Source organism: Rana temporaria, chromosome 8 (assembly GCF_905171775.1).
Source record: "Rana temporaria chromosome 8, aRanTem1.1, whole genome shotgun sequence".
Lineage (NCBI taxonomy): Eukaryota > Metazoa > Chordata > Amphibia > Anura > Ranidae > Rana > Rana temporaria.
Window position 1 is genome coordinate 32,170,422 of NC_053496.1, and position 22,932 is coordinate 32,193,353.

Consider the following 22,932-nt stretch of genomic DNA (forward strand, 5'->3'; position numbering starts at 1 on the left):
AACTTTTTGGCCTAAAAGCAAAACGCTATGTGTGGGGGAAAACTAACTGCACATTACCCTGAACACATCATTCCCACCATGAGTTGGTGAGAGCTTCAAAGGTAGACATGTGCGTTCCCGTTCGTAACGAATGGATTTTCGTACAAATTTGTTAGTATTCGCACATTCGGATCAATTCGAACATCCGAAAAGCTGAAAGAACCAAAATACGAAAATTACGGAATTACGAAAAAGCAAAATAACGAACTGTACCCACCTCAGCCTGCACCCATCTCCCTCTGTACCCACCTCAGCCTGCACCCACCTCCCTCTGTACCCACCTCAGCCTGCACCCATCTTCCTCTGCACCCACCTCAGCCTGCACCAACCTTCCTCTGTACCCACCTCCCTCTGTACCCACCTCAGCCTGAACCCATCTCCCTCTGTACCCACCTCAGCCTGCACCCATCTTCCTCTGCACCCACCTCAGCCTGCACCCACCTTCCTCTGTACCCACCTCCCTCTGTACCCACCTCAGCCTGCACCCACCTCCCTCTGTACCCACCTTCCTCTGTACCCACCTCAGCCTGCACCCACCTCCCTCTGTACCCACCTCAGCCTGCACCCACCTCCCTCTGTACACACTTTCCTCTGTACCCACCTCAGCCTGCACCCACCTCCCTCTGCACCCACCTCCCGCTGTACCCACCTCAGCCTGCACCCACCTTTTTCTGTACCCACCTCAGCCTGCACCCATCTTCCTCTGCACCCACCTCCATCTGCACCCACCTCAGCCTGCACCCACCTTCCTCTGTACCCACCTCCCTCTGCACCCTCTGTACCCACCTCAGCCTCTCTCCCACCTTAGCCTGCACCCACCTCCCTCTGTACCCTCCTCAGCATGCACCCACCTCCCTCTGAACTCTGCACCCACCTCCCCCCTGCACTCTGCACCCACCTCACCCCTCAATACTAGTGCAGTTTGACCACACCTTCAATTTGCACTGAGAGGTTATGATGTGTAGTAACCTCTAGCAACTAATCAGTGAGCAATATTGATTTGCAGTAACCTCTAGAATCCAAGTAGTGAGCAGTAATGATGTTCTGTAACCTAGCAACTAATCTGTGAGCTGCAATGATGTGTTGTAATCTCTGGCAGCCAATCACAATCGCTGTCTGATCTGCTGCAGTACACTCATTTTGAGTCTAGCTGGGGGGGGGGGGACTTTGAAAACGCTCTCCCTGTACTACTTTGGTCCGTCATTGATCCTACTTCAGCCCATTGAATATCATTGAAGTCGGACCAAAGTAGGAGCCTTGTCCTTACCATCCGACTTTTGACATCCAACATGTGATTACAGCAGCAGTAAAAAGAATTTATCTCACTCTGGGATTGTTTTGATTGGTCAAAGAACAAGTCAGACTATCACAAAGTCGGATCAAAGTAGTATCCTGTTCATGAAAGTCGGATGGATGTAGGACCAATGTAGGACCAATGTAGGACAGATGTCGCAGAGCAAAGTAGGATGAGGCTGGGTTCACACTACTACACTACTTTCATCCTACTTTGCTCTGCTACATCGGTCCTACATTTATCCTACATTTATCCTACATTGGTCCTACATCCATCCTACTTTCATGAACAGGATACTACTTTGGTCTGACTTCAATGATATTCAATGGGCTGAAGTAGGATCAATGTAGGACCAAAAGTAGTACAGGGAGCATTTTCAAAGTCGGACCGACTTGTGTAGGACCAGTTAAGACGGCTCTCATAGGGAAACATTGATTTTCAAACGTCATGCTACATGAGGCTCCCAATGTAGGACCGTTTGTCGGACAAGTGTGAACCCAGCCTCAAAATGCTCCCTGTACTACTTTTGGTCCTACATTGATCCTACTTCAGCCCATTGAATATCATTGAAGTCGGACCAAAGTATTATCCTGTTCATGAAAGTAGGATGGATGTAGGACCAATGTAGGATCAGTGTAGGACCAATGTAGCAGAGCAAAGTAGGATGAAAGTAGTGTAGTAGTGTAAACCCAGCCTCAGGCTGGGTTCACACTACTACACTACTTTCATCCTACTTTGCTCTGTGTTCAATGTTTCCCTATGAGAGCGTCTTGTAGCGTCCTACACAAGTCGGTCCGACTTTGAAAATGCTCCCTGTACTACTTTTGGTCCTACATTGATCCTACTTCAGGCCCATTGAATATCATTGAAGTCGGACCAAAGTAGTATCCTGTTCATGAAAGTAGGATGGATGTAGGACCAATGTAGGACCGTTTGTCGGACAAGTGTGAGCCCAGCCTCAGGCTGGGTCCACACTACTACACTACTTTCGGCTGGATTCACACTACTACACTACTTTCATCCTACTTTGCTCTGTGTTCAATGTTTCCCTATGAGAGCGTCTTGTAGCGTCCTACACAAGTCGGTCCGACTTTGAAAATGCTCCCTGTACTACTTTTGGTCCTACATTGATCCTACTTCAGGCCCATTGAATATCATTGAAGTCGGACCAAAGTAGTATCCTGTTCATGAAAGTAGGATGGATGTAGGACCAATGTAGGATAAATGTAGGACCAATGTAGCAGAGCAAAGTAGGATGAAAGTAGTGTAGTAGTGTGAACCCAGCATCAATCCTACTTTGCTCTGCTACATTGGTCCTACTTTTATCCTACATTGGTCCTACATCCATCCTACTTTCATGAACAGGATACTACTTTGGTCCGATTTCAATGATATTCAATGGGCTGAAGTAGGATAAATGTAGGACCAAAAGTAGTACAGGGAGCATTTTCAAAGTTGGACCGACTTGTGTAGGACGCTACAAGACGCTCTCATAGGGAAACATTGAACACAGAGCAAAGTAGGATGAAAGTAGTGTAGTAGTGTGAACCCAGAAGAAAGAGATTCTATGGACAGGTGTCTTTTATACACATAACGAGTTGCCGTTAGAAGAACCTTCTTAAATTGACAGAACTAATATGTGTAGCACATGAGCACATCATGTGTTTTTTCTGGATTTGTGGTTGATATTTTGTCTCTAACATTTAAAAAAAATATAGACCCTTGATTTCTTTGTAAGTGGGCAAACTTACAAAATCTGCAGGGGAGCAGATAATTATTTTTCCCACTGTAGGTGACACATACACACCGTCCACAAACCTGCCAGCCAGTGCCTCACAACATATCTATATAAAACATTATACATTCTTTTTATTCTAACCTACCTTTCACTCTGTGCTCCAGTTCTAGCCTTAAATTTAACTATTAAAGGAGTTGTAAAGGTAAAAGTTTTTTTACCTTAATGCATCCTATGCATTAAGGTAAAAAAACATCTGACAGCACCGCCCCCCCCCCCCCCCCCGAGCCCCCGTTTTACTTACCTCACCGTTCGAAAGTCCCGGGCGCGTGCTTGTCATCCTGCTCGGTTCCCAGCCTGGCCGTTGATTGGCTAGGCTCAGGGCCGGATTAACAATGGGGCTGATGGAGCTGCAGCTCCAGGCCCCTTTCTCAAGATAGGCCCATTTGCCCAAAAAAAAAAAAAATTTTTTTTTTTTTTTAAGATTTTTTTTTTTTTTTTAAGATCGAATTTGGGGGGTTGTAGCTCGATGACCAGAGGTCACAGAAACCCCACATTTGGGGGTAGGCATGGGAAGAGCTACCCCACAACTGGTGAAAATATGGGACGGCTATCATTTATGGTTCCGGAGATACGGGCCTGCTTGCACAGCCTGTCAGAAGCTACATTCAGAGCGGCCAATATAAATACAAGCTGACACACTACAGCAGACTGATAGGATCACAGTGCTTATAATAATTATTTGTATATTACTCATGGTAATTAACCCCTTGCCACCCAGGACAATTCTGACACTTCTCTACTACATGTAAAAATCATTTGTTTTTTGCTAGAAAATTACTCTATTGTGGTCTTTGCACTTTTTATGTTGCAGGGTACAGAGCTGCACGATTCTGGCTAAAATGAGAATTGCAATTTTTTTGCTTAGAAGATAGATCACGAGTCTCTCACGATTGTTGCGGCGTAACATCATCTTTCACATTAAAACAAACAAAAAAAAAAAAATGGGCTAACTTCACTGTTTTGTTTTTATGGTTTTTATTATTCATTGAAGTGGGAAAATGCAGTGTGACATAAAATATTGCAGCAATAGCCATTGTATTCCCTAGAGTCTCTGCTAAAATATATATAATGTTTGGCAGTTCCAAGTAATTTTCTAGCAAATAATATTGCTTTTTAACTTAAAGCGGAGGTTCACCCATAGAGAACACATTTTCCCCCTAGATCGTTTTGTCTAGGGGAATCGGCTAGTTGTTTTAAAATATGAGCCGTACTTACCATTTACGAGATGCATCTTCTCCGCCGCTTCCGGGTATGGGCTGCGGGACTGGGTGTTCCTTCTTGATTGACAGTCTTCCGAGAGGCTTCCGACGGTCGCATCCATCGCGTCACGATTTTCCTAAAGAAGCCGAACGTCGGTGCGCAGTATAGAGCCGCACCGACGTTCGGCTTCTTTCGGCTACGAGTGACGCGATGGATGCGACCGTCGGAAGCCTCTCGGAAGACTGTCAATCAAGAAGGAACGCCCGCTCCCGAAGACCCATACCCGGAAGTGGTGGAGAAGATGCATCTCGTAAACGGTAAGTACAGCTCATATTTTAAAACAACTAGCCGATTCCCCTAGACAAAACGAGCATGCATCTAAGGGGAAAAGAGAAAAAAAAAACTAATTGGGTGAACTCCCGCTTTAAGAAACAAGTGTTGGACTTTAAGTGGTTAAATTTAGTTACAATGTTAGTTACAATGTTTCATTTTGTTTACAAACTTCGCAGACTGCCCAGATTTGTTCTTTACACACAGAAGTTTATCCCTTTGATCTAAGAAGGAAGTGTCAGTTACAATGTTTCCTGTTAAAAACTTGGCAGACTGCCCAGATATTTTCTTTTGACAGCTGAAAGTCTCTCCACTTGTTATATGAAAGAATCAGCAAACTCTGCATTGAAGATCGTCAGGGGGGTTGAATCGAGATCACGATTTTTTTAACGATTAATTGTGCAGCTCTAGCACGGTATTTGCGCAGCAATTTTTCAAACATGTTTTTTTGGAAAAAAATGTTTCATTCATTAAAAAAAACAGTTAGTTAAGTTAGCACAATTTTTTTGGGTATCCTAAGCGATGCTTTACATTTTTTTAGGTTACATGTTTAGAGTTACAGAGGAGGTCTAGTACTAGAATTATTGTTCTCGCTCTAACGATCGTGGCGTATGTAATCTGTGTGTATCTGGCTCTGATACTACCAGTGCCTACCCATCCACTGACTACTATCTCTCCCCAGCCTGTCCCCACACACCCTCTCACCTGCTGACCTGTGGATGGGGGAATCACTCCTGCAGTGTTATTGTGTTCTGCCAGTGAGTACAATGATCAGTGTTGCTAACTTTAGCTGGCAGCACTGATTGTTTTAAGAAAAAAAAAACAGGCTGGTTGTACTCAAGTTGATTAATAGATTGACTTGTGTAAAACCAGCTAGCCCATACATAGATTGACTATGGCTGGTCTCTGCATAATTGGTGTAATTTCAATCCATGTATGACCCGCTTAACCACTTCTCAGTCCCTAAATATCCTTCCACTCCTGTACATAGTGCTCACTGTCATACTCTCCACACTCCTCTCCTGTACATAGTGCCCACTGTCATACTCTCCACACTTCTCTCCTGTACATAGTGCCCACTGTCATACCCTCCACACTCCTCTCCTGTACATAGTGCCCACTGTCATACTCTCCACACTTCTCTCCTATACATAGTACCCACTGTCATACCCTACACACTCCTCTCCTGTACATAGTGCCCACTGTCATACCCTCCACACTCCTCTCCTATACATAGCGCCCACTGTCATACCCTTCACACTCCTCTCCTGTACTTAGTGCCCACTGTCGCACCCTCCACACTCCTCTCCTGTACATACTGCTCAATGTCATACCCTCCAAACTCCTCTCCTATACATAGTGCCCACTGTCATACCCTCCACACTCCTCTCCTATACATAGTGTTCACTGTCATACCCTCCACACTCCTCTCCTATACATAGAGCCCACTATCATACCGTCTACATTCCTCTCCTGTACATACTGCCCACTGTCATACCCTCCACACTCCTCTCCTGTACATACTGCCCCATCATACCCTCCACACGTACTGACGTACTACCCTCTGTCATACCCTCTCACTCTTCCTGTACATACTGCCCATTGTCATACCCTTCACACTCCTCTCCTGTACATAGTGCTTTTTTCCGTACCCTTTGTACTCCTCTCCTGTACATAGTGCCCACTGTTAGACCCTCCACATTCCTCTCCCTCACCTGCACATACTTCCCACTTATATACCGTCCATACTCCTCCCCTATGTCGCTTACCCACAAAAACAGTTCTTTAAAATTATACTGAATATCCTTAATGTTATCAGCTCTAGAATGGACACACTTTTGTTAGTTCAACTAAAGGAAATATCAGTTCTCATATTTGTTCTGCCCCATTATTAGTACTCCTTTAATTTTGTGATTACTACTATGATGTATAGAGGAACATCGGGGATCTCAGCTACTCTAAATATAGCACTTATATAAAAAAGTGTCCCTGAAAATATTTTTTAAATGTTGGCAACTGTGCACTTAGGCACTGCCCTAGGGCCACTGGGTCAGTAGGGGCCCCATGAGAGGCTCCTGGGATCCTGTGATAATAAAGCGGTAGTAAACTTTCCTGACATTACTACTTTTTAGAGGCCCTGGGGTAGGTTATGCCACAATGTACAAGTATGCACAGCATATTAGCACATTAGTGTACACTTCAATTTTCAGACTGAGCCCTCCAGTGCTGCGATGAATCAGGCGGGGCCTGGACACTTCCATCTTCACCCGGTCTTCCTTCTGGGTTCTGTGCCTTTGGTCACTTGCCTTGGCTGGGCTGCGTTCATGTCATTCCCACGCATTTATTTATTATTTATTACACCCCATTCACACCTCTGCGACAAAACGCCCGACGCCGGCCGCTCGTGCCGCTGGAGGGGAGAATTCCCATTGCTGTCTATGAGATGGTTCACATCTCATAGACGCCGTACACCTGCGGCATGAAAAAAAGTCGCGGACCCTTTTTTTCAGGCGGCATTGGCGTTCGGCCATACAAAGCAATAGGAAGGATTTGTAAAAAAAAAGTTACACTATTTGCGGCAAAATACGCCGCGTACGCGGCGTTACTTGTCGCGGAGGTGTGAATGCAGCCTAAAAGGCCCCACCAAAATCCTCAGCACCAGGCCCATGATGTTCTTAATCTGGCCCTGGCTAGGCTTTGCGGATTGATAGCAGCGCAGCCATTGGCTGGCGCTGCTGTCAATCACAGCGGATGACGCGGCGCGCCGGGGGGTGGGGCCGAGTGATACAGTCGGCGGCTATGGCCGCTGCTGTATCACGGGAGCGCGCTCGCAAAAGCTTTCCACCATGCGAGGGAGCTTTTGCGAGGAGGAGCCGAGACAGCCGCCGAGGGACCCCAGAAGACACGGATCCGGGTCACTCTGTGCAAAACGATCTGCACAGTGGAGGTAAGTAGAACATGTATGTTATTTAAAAAAAAAAAAATTGTACCTTTAGTGTTCCTTTAACAGGGCAATATTTGAACTAGTATGGCAACTCTATCATCATATGAAAATCACACAAAAATATAATAAGGCAAACAACAGGACCAAAGAGGGTCCCGGTGTATGCTCAGTGTTAAGGACTCACCTTCTGAAATTCATCATAGTTGTCTGCAGGGAATGCAAGGAATCCAAAAGGAGAGAGAATGCTCGCTGTGTAATATTCGTGGGCTTTCTGGTGATTGCAGGACGCCAGATCATATGTTGCTGAGGAGGAGCAATGACACAACATCATGTAACATTGTATTATCTTTGCCTATAACACCTACATAGAAGTTCTCTACATAATTAATTAGTATAATGTTATCCAATAATAACTTTCTGGCAAAAGGGTCAACCACTGACCATCACTCTCCCAGACCACCAACTTCCCTGGAGAGAGATATTCTGCAGGGTTTTGGCCAACAAGGGATCAACACCATAGAAACACAAGTAGTTTCTTTGCCCCCTCTACTAATCCTATTGGTTTCAACTTGCTGCCAGTGAAAGGATCTCTAATGGGTCATTGGCCTAATACCAAGTACACACGATCGGAAATCCAGACAAGAAAACCATGGATTTTTTTTCCGACGGAATGTTAGCTCAAACTTGTGTTGCATACACACGGTCACACAAATGTGGTTGGATATTCTGACCGTCAAGAACGCGGTGACGTACAACACTACGACGAGCCGAAAAAAATGTTCAATGATTCCGAGCATGCATAGGATTTCTGCGCTTCAAAATTGCATATAGACGATCGTAATTTCCGACAAGATCTTTTCCTTTTGGAAAATTTGAGAATCAGCTCTCAAATTTTTGCTGTCGGAAATCCCGACAGAAAATGTCTGATGGAGCGCAATTTCCGACCAAAAGCTCACATCGAACTTTTCTTGTCGGAAATTCCGATTGTGTGTACGCGGCATTAGAGTTTGATACAACAGAAGTAAGGGTTATGCTGTGCGGTTGCCAACACTGGGACGCTTTGGAATGAAGGCATAACAGTAGTCATCAATTGTGTCCAGAAGAATCATAATTGAAGGCAGTATACTGCATGACTGCTGTAGAGTCCATGTACATGGATGAGTGGGGACACTATACACTATATGGCTAAAAGTTTGTGGCTATCTGACCATTCTACCTGTATGAGCTTGTTGGACATCCCATTCAAAACCCATGGCTATTAATATGGATTTTTCGTTCTTCTGGGAAGGCTTTCCACAAGACTTTGGAGTGTGTGACTTTGTGCCCATTTGTCAGTTCAGGTACTGATGTTGGATGAGAGGACCTGGTTCACAAGTTTCAATTCATCCCAAGGTGTGAATTTAGAACAGAAAATGGTCTGTCCCAAACTGTTACCACAAGAATGAAAGAACATAATTATCTTAAATGTTTTTGTATGCTGTAGTATTACCCATCACTAGAAACATAAAATAAAATAAATAAAAATAAATAGCAACCATGTGATACTTACCTGCTCTGTGCTATGTTTTTGCACAGAACAGCCCCAATTCTCTTCTTTTTGGGTCCCCCGCCAGTGGTCCTGGCCCCTCCCCCCTGCCAAGTGACTCCAACAGAAAGCCTCTTTCTATGAGGGTACTCAAGCAGGCTTGTTTCCAAGTAGGGGTGCAACGGATCAAAAAACTCACGGTTCGGATCGTTCCTCGGATCAGGAGTCACGGATTCGGCAAAAAAAAAAAAAAAAAAGTCTCCCCCACTGTAATATCCACATCTCCCCCCCCCCCCCACCAACTATAGTACCCCCTCGGTTCAGACACCCCCCCTCCTCTTAGTACAGAGACCCCCCCTCCTCTCAGTACAGTGACCCCCCCTCCTCTCAGTACAGTGACCCCCCCTCCTCTCAGTACAGTGACCCCCCTTCTCAGTACAGTGACCCCCCTTCTCAGTACAGTGACCCCCTTCTCAGTACAGTGACCCCCCTTCTCAGTACAGTGACCCCCTTCTCAGTACAGTGACCCCCCTTCTCAGTACAGTGACCCCCTTCTCAGTACAGTGACCCCCCTTCTGAGTACAGTGCAGTGACCCCCTTCTCAGTGCAGTGACCCCCCTTCTCAGTACAGTGACCCCCCTTCTGAGTACAGTGCAGTGACCCCCTTCTCAGTGCAGTGACCCCCTTCTCAGTGCAGTGACCCCCCTTCTCAGTACAGTGACCCCCTTCTCAGTACAGTGACCCCCTTCTCAGTACAGTGACCCCCTTCTGAGTACAGTGCAGTGACCCCCTTCTCAGTGCAGTGACCCCCTTCTCAGTGCAGTGACCCCCCTTCTCAGTACAGTGACCCCCTTCTCAGTACAGTGACCCCCTTCTCAGTACAGTGACCCCCTTCTGAGTACAGTGCAGTGACCCCCTTCTCAGTGCAGTGACCCCCTTCTGAGTACAGTGCAGTGACCCCCTTCTGAGTACAGTGCAGTGACCCCCCCCCCCCCCAGCTAGTACCGACAGTGTCTCGAGCGGCGTGTCCCACGAGTGCGGGCTCCTCCTCTGTGGGTGTAAACAGAGGAGGGCCTCCGCCGGGTGTACCAAGATGGGGACAGTCCCCAGATTCAGGACAATGTCCCCGGAACAAGTCTGTCTCCGGTTTTGTCCCCGGATTGGATTTGAACAGGGGCTGGGGCAATTTCAAAGACATTCAGGGCAGAATAAAATAAAATAAATCGGAATTAAACCGTTAGTGTAACGCAAGCTGCTTCTAATTTTGACTGTACTATTATCCTGGACCACAAACCTTCCTCACTGTGCTATATGTTTTCTGCTGTACCATTGGCATGGTTATATCTTCTTGGTCCTCTCCATAAAATTATCTGAAATTTGTGCTTAAAGTAGAACTATAATCAACACTTTTTTTTTTCATTTTTGATAGAGTAAGGGAGGGTTATAGCCCCTGTCAGTTACATTTTTACTATCCCTGTCCCATTGTGGAGATTTCCCTTCACTTCCTGCCCCATAGCCAAACAGGAAGTGGGAGGAAATATATGCAAATTAAGGAAATCCAATGCCCCCCCTGCCCTCAAAACTAGTGTTCCCACTTGAAAATTTCAGGACGGGTCTTAAACAGAAAAGGGTGTGGCCTTGATAGGAAAGGGTGGGTTATATTTAAATAAGGGGGTGCACGAGTTTCGTCAGGCCTAGGGCGGCACAAAACCTAAATACACTACTGGGTAAGAGGCCAAATATACTATTTTGAGGAGCACCTTTATTTGCACTGGAGCACTTTATAAATCTTTGGCGCACTAAGCACTTTGAAAACACTTGGGCCCGGATTCACAAAGACTTACGCCGACGTATCTACTGATACGCCGCGTAAGTCCGTGGATGCCCAGTCGTATCTATGCGATTGATTCTGCAAAGGAGATACGCCTGAATTTTGGCTCCATCCGACCGACGTAAGTCTCCTACGCTGTCGTATCTTGGGCGCATATTTACGCTGGCCGCAAGGGGCGCTTCCATTGATTTACGCATCGAATATGTAAATGACCTAGATACGCCAATTCACTAACGTACTTACGCCCGTCGCAGTAAGCTACGCCGTTTACGTAAGGTGTGCGTCCGGCGTAAAGATAAACCACCAAATAGCAGGTCTAAGTCATGTTAGGGTATGGACGTCGGAACAGCCGTTGTATTTTATGTCGCTTGCGTAAGTCGTACGTGAATGGGGCTGAGCGTAGGTTACGTTCACGTCGAACAAATTGAGCAGTCGTATCTTAGGGAGTTTATGCAACGTGCGCGCATGCGCCGTTCGTTAGGCCCTTCATTTACATGGGGTCACGCTTCATTTTAATACAGCACGCCCACTACCTGCCTACTTTGAATTAGGCGGGCTTACGCTGGCCCATTTACGCTACGCCGCCGTAACTTAGGGAGCAAGTGCTTTGTGAATACTGGTCTTGCCTTTCTATGTTACGTCGGCGTAGCGCATATGAGCTGCGGTACGCCCGCTCAAATATACGCCGCTCTACCTGAATCCGGCTATTGGACATTTTTTGGTTGATCATGAATTTATTGTTTGTAGACTTTTTTGATTACATGATTATTTGATTTGCATGCATATGGATTTAGTAATATATATGAATTTAATAATTTTGTATTGAAATTTTGTATGCATCAATTCACAATATATTTTATGCACTGGTTTGTTATCTGATTTAAAGGGACAGCGCACTCTTTTTTCACAGTGGTTTGTTTCATCCAGTATTTAACTGCAGGAGTCCCAATTAACTACCATCTAGCGCAAGGTTTATATATATGTGTATTACTGTATTACTATATAGAAAGCCTTCTGCCTTTAGAACCATTTTTATCATTTGGAAAGGATCCACATACCTCTGGCCATATAGTGGTTTCTGTGGCCATGTCTGGTTCCTGTGTTGGGGAGTGGGGAAAGCAGTACAAATGGAAACTTCATACGTCAGATTAAAGATGGATTGCTACGTCTTCAATTTGTTTTGGAGCTGGGTAGATTTGTCCAGGCATAAGTACGAAGGGCCAGATTCTGGTAGATCCTGCGGCGGCGTCGCGTAAGCTATTTACACTACGCCGCCACAACTTACAGGAGCAAGTGCTGTATTCCCCAAACACTTGCTCCGTAATTTGCGGCGGCGTAGTGTAATTGGCCCGGCGTATCCCCGCGTAATTCCAAGGGGGCGGCTTGTATTTAAATTAAGCGCGCCCCCGTGCCGATCGAACTGCGCATGCGCCGGGCTTAAAATAGCCCAGTGCGCATGCTCCAGTTCTCGACAGAAAACGTCAATGACGCCGACGTGTGCGTCATTGACGTAAAGTCGTATTCAAGAACGACTTAGGAAAACGACGTACCCGACGGGAAAAGACGACGCGGACCCGACGCCATACTTAACATGGCATACGGCGGACTGGCGTAAGGTTACCCCTCATGTAGCAGGGGTAACCTTACGCTTACGCAAACGAAATAAGGGACGGCTACGCGACGCAAATTACTTCAGGAATCGGCGTATCAGGCTCATTTGCATAAACAAATGAGACCTGAACGTAAACGCCACCTAGAGGTCGGCGTTGTATTGCATTTAGGATCCGACGGAGTAAGCGATTTACACCAGTCGGATCCTAGCCTAAATCCGGCGTATCTAGTTTTGTGAATACAAAACAATGATACGCCGGCGGGAAATTCGAATTACGCCGGTGTATCAGTAGATACACCGGCGTAACTCTACTGAGAATCTGGCCCTAAATGTATGACTATAATGAATGTACTATTACTTTACCTAACCTACAAATATAATGTACTTGATTATACCATTGATAAGTTTATTAATGTCAAGAAGGTCAGTAAGGTCTATGCCTTCCAAGGCATCTTTTGGTGAACACCCCGGCATTTGTTTTCCTCCGTTTGGGTAAACGTCCCAGTGGCCAATATTTCCTTGTATTCCGTATCCTCTGATACCTGAGAAAAAAACACATATATTTAGGACATTGACAAAATAATTTTCTCATTTCCACAATTCTCTTAATGCTATTCATTGGTTAGCCGTACGGTACAACATGAAAGCAAAATTAGCAAATCAGATTTTAGCGGTCAGAATGTAAATTCTATACCTTGCCTATTAAATGTGTATATTTTTAGCTGAATGTCTACAAGAAGACGGCAGAATTGGTCAACAGAAGAGAGTGCCCTTCCATTCATTCATATAACATCTTCATCAAAGAACTGTGGGCCAGATCCTCAAAAGGGATACACCGGCGTAACTGCTGTTACGCCGTCGTATCCCTGTTTCTATCTATGGAACTGATCCACAGAATCAGTTTTCCATAGTTAGGCAGAGGATCCGGCATGTGTAAGGGACTTACACTGCTGGATCTTAGGATGCAGTACCGCATCCGCCGCTGGGGGCATTTCGGGTATGCAAATTAGCACTTACGGAGATCCACAAAGCTTTTCAGCTTCGTTTTTTCTCCGTAAGTTTTAGTTTGCAAACGCAAAATTAGGGCTGCTTTTACAAAGTGTAAACTGTTTACACCATGTAAAAGCAGACCCTTCTGTCCAGCGACGCAATTTTTTTTTTGTTTTGAATTTTTTTTTTCGCGCCGTATCTTTTTTTTTTTTTTTTCGACGCAACTTTATTGACCCGTCGCAATCCACAAAGCTCGGCGTAACGTAATTTCGCGCTATGCACGTCGGGAAAATGACGTCACGAGCATGCGCAGTACGGCCGGCGCGGGAGCGCGCCTAATTTAAATGGGAATCGCCCCCATGAAAAGAGGAACGCCTTGCGCCGGCGGAATTTAAGTTACACAGCCAAAAATGTCTAGGTAAGTGCTTTGTGGGTGGAGGCAGGGCCGCCATCAGGGGGGTACAGGCAGTACACCTGTAAGGACCCCGGATGGCAACCCCCCCCTTTTTTTTTATAAAAAAATATATTTTTTTAATATATTTTTATTTTATTTTTTATTAAAAAGGGACCTTTTTTTTTTTTGGGGCCCGGAGATCCCCAGGGCCCCTGGATGACAACCCCCTTTTATATATATATATATATATATATATATATATATATATATATATATATATATATATATATATATATATATAATTATTATTATTATTATTATTAAAGGGCCCAGAGGTCCCCAGGGCCCCGGATGGCAACCCCCCTTTTTTTTTTTATAAAAAAAAATTATATTATTTTATTTCTTTTTATTAAAGGACTCAGGAGGTCCCCAGGGCCCCATGTGGCAAACCCCCCTTTTTTTATTTTTTTATAAATGTTTATTTTTGTTTATATATTTTTTTTTTTTTTTTTTTTTTATTAAAGGGCCCAGAGGTCCCCAGGGCCCTGGATGGCAACCCCCCTTTTTTTCTTTTTTTTTTTTATAAATGTTTTTTTTTATATATAATTTTTTATTTATTTTTTATTAAAGGGCCCAGAGGTTTCTTTTTGTTATTTTTATTAAAGGGCCCAGAGGTCCCGGATGGCAACCCCCCTTTTTTTGTAATTTCTTTTTATAAAAAAAAAAAAATTATTAAAGGGCCCAGAGGTCCCCAGATAGCACCCCCCCCCCTTTTTAAAAATAAATAAATATATTTTTTATATATATTTTTTATTTATTTTTATTAAAGGGCCCAGAGGTCCCGGATGGCTACCCCCCCCTTTTTTTTATATACATTTTTCTTTATTTCTTCTTTTTTTTTTCTAAAGGGCCCCTGCCTGAAGCTGTGTAAGGGGCCCCATAATTCCTGATGGCGGCCCTGGGTGGAGGGCACACAAACTTAATGTAAGAAGATGCAATCCCTTTGTTAGCTGATTGGTAAGGCTGTGCATTATGTTGGCTCTATAAAAAAGAAAAATAATCACCAATAAAAAAATTGCTATCCGTATGGATGACGTCAACAAATCCAGCATCTGACCGATCCAGGCTGATCTCAGGTGGAGTATCCTGGAAAAATGGCTGAGCCGGGTCCATTGCTGCATCAGAAATCAGTACATATCATATTTAACCACATGCTGTCCTGGCCAATTTTTTTAATAAATCACACATGTTAACTCCAACCTATTTTACAACATGCGCTCAATCAAATCACAGCAATCTGTCATGTTAAAAACTGACATTTTTTATTATAATTTTTTTTGTAATGTCCTAAAAAGTTATCAAAATAAAAGTGAACTGTTGTTCAAAGTGATAAAACAGCGCTATAAACAGAAATACTCTGTTCAGATGGATATCCTGAATATGTGATGGTGAGAGAGGTGATCGATCAATGGTATATAAGCACCTAATACCAAACAAAAATTAATTTGTGAGTGCACCAGAATGTGGATAAGTCGCCCAAAAAGGAGGAAATAGGCTTACCACAGCAAATCTAAATGTGATTTGCTTACAAACCATCTGTGTATCCAGGTACTGTACGGGTTAAACCAACTCAGGCGGGGGTACATAGGAGGCAAACAAACACAGAGATCATAGTGTAGTGTGACTAAACATTGACCCCTGCTAAGAATGGAAACAACCCTATGGTTAATGCCCGTACAATGTTGTACGCCTAAGGGCGTGGCTACAGTTAGACGCTACACGGAAGTCGAAAGTGCGTTCCACCGCGCTCCATCTTTTGTCCACCGCAGCAGGAGAACGAGACCAGCTGATCTGCAGTACTCGCGCGGCTCCTGGGACAGAAGCTGATTGGTGAAACCATTTCATTATATGCATACCTTTTTTCACAACATTGTACGGGCATTAACCATAGGGTTGTTTCCATTCTTAGCAGGGGTCAATGTTTAGTCACACTACACTATGATCTCTGTGTTTGTTTGCCTCCTATGTACCCCCGCCTGAGTTGGTTTAACCCGTACAGTACCTGGATACACAGATGGTTTGTAAGCAAATCACATTTAGATTTGCTGTGGTAAGCCTATTTCCTCCTTTTTGGGCGACTTATCCACATTCTGGTGCACTCACAAATTAATTTTTGTTTGGTATTAGGTGCTTATATACCATTGATCGATCACCTCTCTCACCATCACATATTCAGGATATCCATCTGAACAGAGTATTTCTGTTTATAGCGCTGTTTTATCACTTTGAACAACAGTTCACTTTTATTTTGATAACTTTTTAGGATTCACTTTATAGATGGGTCACCATTTATTTTAAATAGCTGCTTTTAGAACAACACCATACATTATTGGTATTGAGTCTACACCTATAGATATTGTGTCACCATCTCACTATCACTTTGGTTGAAGGTTCTATTCGCTTCCTGGCGCCGGAAGTGCAGCAGTAGGCCTTGTTGTACTGCACCTTCTTTTATACATTTTTTTGTAATGTACCTGTGTTTGGAGGGTGTTCCTCTGTCTTTCCTGTCTGTATTCTGCGGGGAGTCTGCTGGGATTTCGTCATTTCCTCTGTAACGAAATGTCTCCTGGTAACTTGTGTCATTGTTCCCAGGAGTCATTGCGGAGGCCTGCCGCGAGTTATCGCGGGATTTAGAAGGAGGAAGTGACGCAATTCCGACAGTCACGTTTGGAGGGCGTTTCAAAAACCTCCATTACAAGCGTGGGCAAACATCTAAAATTACCCCTTAACCACTTAAGTCCCGGACCTTTAGGCAGCTAAATGCCCAGGCCAGGTTTTGCGATTCGGCGCTGCGTCGCTTTAACAGACAATTGCGTGGTCGTGCGACGTGGCTCCCAAACAAAATTGGCGTTCTTTTTTCCCCACAAATAGAGCTTTCTTTTGGTGGTATTTGTTTTATTTTTTGCGCTATAAACAAAAATAGAGCGACAATTTTGAAAAAAATTCAATATTTTTTACTTTTTGCTATAATAAATATCCCCCAAAAACATATATAAATTGTATTTTTCCTCAGTTTAGGCCGATACGTATTCGTCTACCTATTTTTGGTAAAAAAAATCGCAATAGGCGTTTATCGATTGGTTTGCGCAAAATTTATAGCGTTTACAAAATAGGGGATAGTTTTATTGCATTTTTATAAAAAAAAAATTTTTTACTACTAATGGCGGCGATCAGCGATTTTTTTCGTGACTGCGACATTATGGCGGACACTTCGGACAATTTTGACACATTTTTGGGACCATTGTCATTTTCACAGCAAAAAATGCATTTAAATTGCATTGTTTATTGTGAAAATGACAGTTTGCAGTTTGGGAGTTAACCACAGGGGGCGCTGTAGGAGTTAGTGTTCACTTAGTGTGTGTTTACAACTGTAGGGGGGTGTGGCTGTAGGACTGACGTCATCGATCAAGTCTCCCTACATAAGGGATCACTCGATCGACGCAGCGCCATAGTGAAGCACGGGGAAGCCGTGTTTTCATACGGCTCTCCCCGTTCTTCAGCTCCGGGGAGTGATCGTGACGGAGCGGCTATAAACGAATAGCCACGCCGTCGTCCTGGATCGCTCCCCGCGGGAATCCGACCGCCGCATGTAGCGGGGGGGTGCCCGATCGGACCCCCCACTCGCTAGAAGGCAAGGACGTACCTGTACGCCCATTTGCTTGTACGTGCCATTCTGTGGACGTACATTTACATGCGGCGGTCGGGAAGTGGTTAAGGACCCATTCACACCGATATACGTCGGCAGAATGGCACGGCTGGGCACAATCATGTACCTGTACGTGTCTCTTTAAGCCCAGCCGTAGGGTCGCGTGCCGCCGGCGCACACACACGACCCGATCCAAAGCCCCGTGACCGGACCCGATCGCCGCCGGTGTCCCGCGATCGGTCACCGGAGCTGAAGAACGGGGAGAGGTGTGTGTGAACACACCTTCCCCGTTCTTCACAGTGGCAGTGTCATTGATCGTCAGTTCCCTGATATAGGGAAAGATGATCAATGATGTCACACGTCCAGCCCCGCCCCCCTGCAGTTAGAAACACATATGAGGTCACACTTAACCCCTTCAGCACCCCCTAGTGGTTAACTCCCAAACTGCAATTGTCATTTTCACAGTAAACAATGCATTTTTATAGCACTTTTTGCTGTGAAAATGACAATGGTCCCAAAAAATGTGTCAAAATTGTCCGATGTGTCCGCCATAATGTCGCAGTCACGAAAAAAATCGCTGATCGCCGCCATTAGTAGTAAAAAAAAAAAAATATTAATAAAAATGCAATAAAACTATCCCCTATTTTGTAAACGCTATCAATTTTGCGCAAACCAATCGATAAACGCTTATTGCCATTATTTTTTTACCAAAAATAGGTAGAAGAATACGTATCGGCCTAAACTGAGGAAAAAATAGTTTTTTTTATATCTTTTTGGGGGATATTTATTATAGCAAAAAGTAAAAAATATTGCATTTTTTTCAAAATTGTCGTTCTATTTTTGTTTATAGCACAAAAAGATAAAACCGCAGAGGTGATCAAATACCACCAAAAGAAAGCTCTATTTGTGGGAAAAAAAAAGGACGCCAATTTTGTTTGGGAGCCACGTCGCACAACCGCGCAATTGTCACTTACAGTGGCGCAGTGCCGAATCACAAAAAGGGGCAAGGTCCTTAACCTACATAATGGTCCGGGTCTTAAGTGGTTAACATATAACATAACAAATTAACATATTTTAAATCAAATTATTTTTTAGACAATGATGTCTATGCTATTCGTAATATGCCACACAGCTTCTGGTCTCTCCCCGTACTGATATATATATATTATTTTTCCCTGTTTGATTGCCATCACAACGGGGCGGGAACTTCCGACGCCGACCGCCCATGGAAACTCTGTAGTTTACGGCGCTGCTCGCTGTAAACTACAGAGCATGCGCGGGAATGAGCGGTGAATGCTGGGAGTTCAGCATTCACTGCATCCTGGGAACAAAGCTTGTGGGCTTCACATGCCCACAATAAAAATGGAAACCGCCGGCAGCTCATTTTATTAATGATTCTTCCTTACGAAAACAGACAGCACCAGCTTTAAAAGATCTCAATTGTGAGTATTATGTTAGCAGAAGGAATGTGTCAGAATGACCTAAGAAAAAAAAAAATTGGTCGCCGGAGCTCCGCTTTAAAATCAAATTTTCTTCCTAGAAAATGAGTTGGAACGCCCAAAAATTATATATTTTCTGTAACCAAAGGCCCTGGAAAATAAAATGGTGGTGATTGCAATGCTACATATCGCATGGCAAAAATACACTAGAATAAATTTTAGTGCATACAAACAGAACATAAAAATAAATATAGAATATGGAGTTACATCAATTAAATAGACTTCGGCCCGGATTCAGAAAGGACTTACGGCGGCGTATCTCCAGCTACGCCGTCGTAAGTCCGAATGTGTGCCGTCGTATCTCGGCGCCTGATTCAAAGAATCAGATACGCCAGAATTTGGCCAAGATCCGACCGACTTCAGTCTCTTACGCCGTCGTATCTTGGGTGCATATTTACGCTGGCCGCTAGGAGCGCTTCCATAGAATTACGTAGAATATGCAAATGAGCTAGATACGCCGATTCACGAACATACTTGCGCCCGCTGCCTTGATATACGTCGTTTGCGTAAGGTGTTTTGTAGCCGTAAAGTTACCCCTGCTATATGAGGCGCAGTCAATGTTAAGTATGGACGTCGGAACAGCGTCAAATTTTACGTGGTTTACGTCGTTTGCATAAGTCGTACGTGAATGGGGCTGGGCGTAGGTTACGTTCACGTCGAAGGCATTGAGTATTTACGACGTGATTCTGAGCATGCGCACTGGGATACGTCCACGGACGGCACATGCGCCGTTCGTTCAGCCCCTCATTTGCATGGGGTCACGGCTCATTTCAATACAACACGCCCACTCCCTTGTTCATTTGAATTACGCGGGCTTACGCCGGCCCATTTACGCTACGCCGCCGTAACTTAGGGCACAAGTTCTTTCTGAATACGGTACTCGTCTCTCTAAGTTACGGCGGCGTAGCGTATATGAGATGCACTACGCCCGCCTAAAGATACGCGATTCTTTCTGAATCCGGCCTCCAAGACTAAAAATTGCATGTACCCATGAAATGGCGATAAACTACATTACCTAAAAATTTTCAAAGGTAATTGTATAGTTATACATCTGACTTTTCAGGCATATACCGTGTTTCCCCGAAAATAAGACTGGGTCTTATATTAATTTTGGTTACAAAAATAAGACTAGGGCTTATTTTCAGGGGATGTCTTATTTATTTATTTATGGAATGTACAATAATCTACATTTATTCAAATACAGTCATGTCATCATGACGATCTTAAAGTGGAGAAGATCTCTGGTCGGTTGCATGAGCGCCCAGCGGCACTGTAAGTGAGGTATTTTCCAAAATAAAGTTACAAAAGGAGACACACTGCTCATTATATAATCTTTTTACAAAACGGATTACATGTTTTTACAACGACTTTAACTAGGGCTTATTTTCGGGGTAGGGCTTATATTGCAGCCATGACTGAAAATAACGCTAGGTCTTATTTTCGGGGTAGGGCTTATTTTCAGGGAAACAGGGTATACATGTGCATCTCATAAAATTAGAATATCATCAAAAAGTTAATTTATTTCAGTAATTCAATTCAAAAAGGGAAACATATATTATTTAGATTTGTTACACACAGAGTGATATTTTTTGATGATTATGGCCTACAGCTAGTGAAAACCCAAAATTCAGTATCTCAGATAATTTTAATACAGAAATGTTGGCTTACTGAAAAGTATGTCCTTGTACAGTATAGTGTGCACTCAATACTTGATCGGTGCTCCTTTTGCGTGAATTACTGCATCAATGCGGCGTGGCATGGAGGTGATCAGCCTGTGGCACTGCTAAAGTGTTATAGAAGCCCAGGTTGCTTCGATAGCGGCCTTCAGCTCATCTGCTTTGTTGGGTCTGGTGTCTCTCATCCTCCTCTTGACAATACCCCACAGATTCTCTATGCTGTTTAGATCAGGTGAATTTGCTAGCCAATCAAGCATAGTGATACCATGATCATTAAACCAGGTATTGGTACTTTGTCAGTGTGGTAGAGGACCACACTGGTAGAGGACTGCGCTGACTTAGGTCTTGATAAAACACAGTGGACGAACACCAGCAGATGACATGGCTCCCCAAATCATCACTGACTATGGAAAATGTTGTATTTAATTTTGAAATCAAGGTCCAGAGTCTGGAGGAATGGTGGTGATTGGTGAAGCACAGAATCCAAGTTGCATGAGGTCCAGTGTGAAGTTATTACAGTCAGTGATGATTTGGGAAGCCAAGTCATCTGCTGGTGTTGGTCCACTGTGTTTTATCATGTCCGAAGTCAGCACAGCCCTCTACCAGGAAATTCTAGAGGACTTCACGCTTCCCTTTGCTGACCAGCTTTATGGAGATTCTGATTTCAATTTCCAGCAGGACTCAGCACCTGCCCACATTGCCAAATATAACAATACCTGGTTTAATGGTACCATTGTGCTTGCTTGGCCAGCAAACTCGTCTGACCTAAACCCCATAGAGAATCTGTGGGGTATTGTCAAGAGGAAGATGGGAGACAGCAGACCCAACAATGCAGATGAGCTGAAGGCCGTTATCAAAGCAACCTGGGCTTCCATAACACCTCAGCAGTGCCACAGGCTAATCGCCTCCATGCCACTCCACATCGATGTAGCATTCTTTTCAGTAAGCCAACATTTCTTTATTAAAAATCCTTTTTTTTTATTGGTCCAAGGGACAGAACTCATAGCTCCCAACTGTCCCTGATTTGGAGGGACTGTCCCTGATTTTGAACAATGTCCCCATGTCCCTCGTTCCCCCTCATTTGTCCCTCATTTTGGTCTGATCCATATAATTGTATATAAAATCTTTAAAGTGTTTCCCAGTGTAAACCTTCCATTCAAATTCTAAATTGCTGCGTTTGTAAATTTGAAAAGCCAATATAATGGAATAGTAGTGGTAAAAAAAAAGCCCTTGTGGATTTAATTAACCTTTTTGTTTTGGTTAATTCTCCTTTAAGGGGGTGTGACAGGGGGCATGTCCTATGCCTACATACATTTGCTAGTAGGAGTCCCTCATCCCCATCTCAAGATGTTGGGAGGTAGGCAGGACCCAATGGACAGGATCCTGATAGTACTTCGTCTTTGGCCTACCAAAGGAGATGTATCAGCAGCTGATATCTGGATCACTTGAGTAAGGTGAAGCCTAATCCATTGTGTGAGGAATCCCATCTAAAACTGTCTGGGGTGCCAGTGGGCACCATCCCTGACAGTGGAGGCTGCTGAGAGGTCATGAGATTAAGTACTTTCAGGCAGGCCCGTCGGAACCCGACAGGCAAAGCAAGCATTTGCCTGGGGCCCCGAGCTGGCCAGGGGCCCCAGCAGGGAGGGCCCTTGCCGCACCACTGCGTCCTCCTGCAGTCCGGTCGGCCGTGTAACATAACCGTGCGGTACAGGAAAATCGGGTTCCTGTTCCCGGCCGGACTGACAGGAAGTGCACACACTTTTTTTCATTTTCCTTTCAGTCCGGCCCCGGGAACAGCAAACTGAATCTCCTGTACCGCGCGGTTATGGTACACGGACGACCGGACTGCAGGAGGACGCAGCGATGGCCCTCCCTGCTGGGGCCCCTGTGCGGACACCGTGTGAGGCGGAGGACAGAGGTAAGCCGAACCCCCCCCCCCCGCTTCTCAACTTGAAATGTCACTTGTCACTTTTTTTTTTGCTTGGGGCCCCCAAATGTCTTCAAACGGCCCCGCTTTCAGGACGGTCGCCTGAGTGTTCCTCCAGGTTCTGAATTGTGGCAAGAGACCTAATTTGCCCCTTGTCACTTGAGAAA

General features: G+C 44.5%; 1 protein-coding gene across 1 annotated transcript in view; it reads right to left on the reverse strand.

Moving 5' to 3' along the window:
* LOC120946803 (pancreatic lipase-related protein 2-like) overlaps positions 1–22,932 on the reverse strand; it is a 68,995-nt gene that overhangs the window by 16,395 nt on the left and 29,668 nt on the right. The window contains exons 7-9 of the mRNA XM_040361510.1: positions 15,022–15,132; positions 12,969–13,115; positions 7,790–7,908 (exon numbers count right to left, since the gene is read on the reverse strand). Of these exons, the coding sequence (XP_040217444.1) occupies positions 7,790–7,908; positions 12,969–13,115; positions 15,022–15,132 (377 nt within the window). The remainder of the gene's footprint in view (positions 1–7,789; positions 7,909–12,968; positions 13,116–15,021; positions 15,133–22,932) is intronic.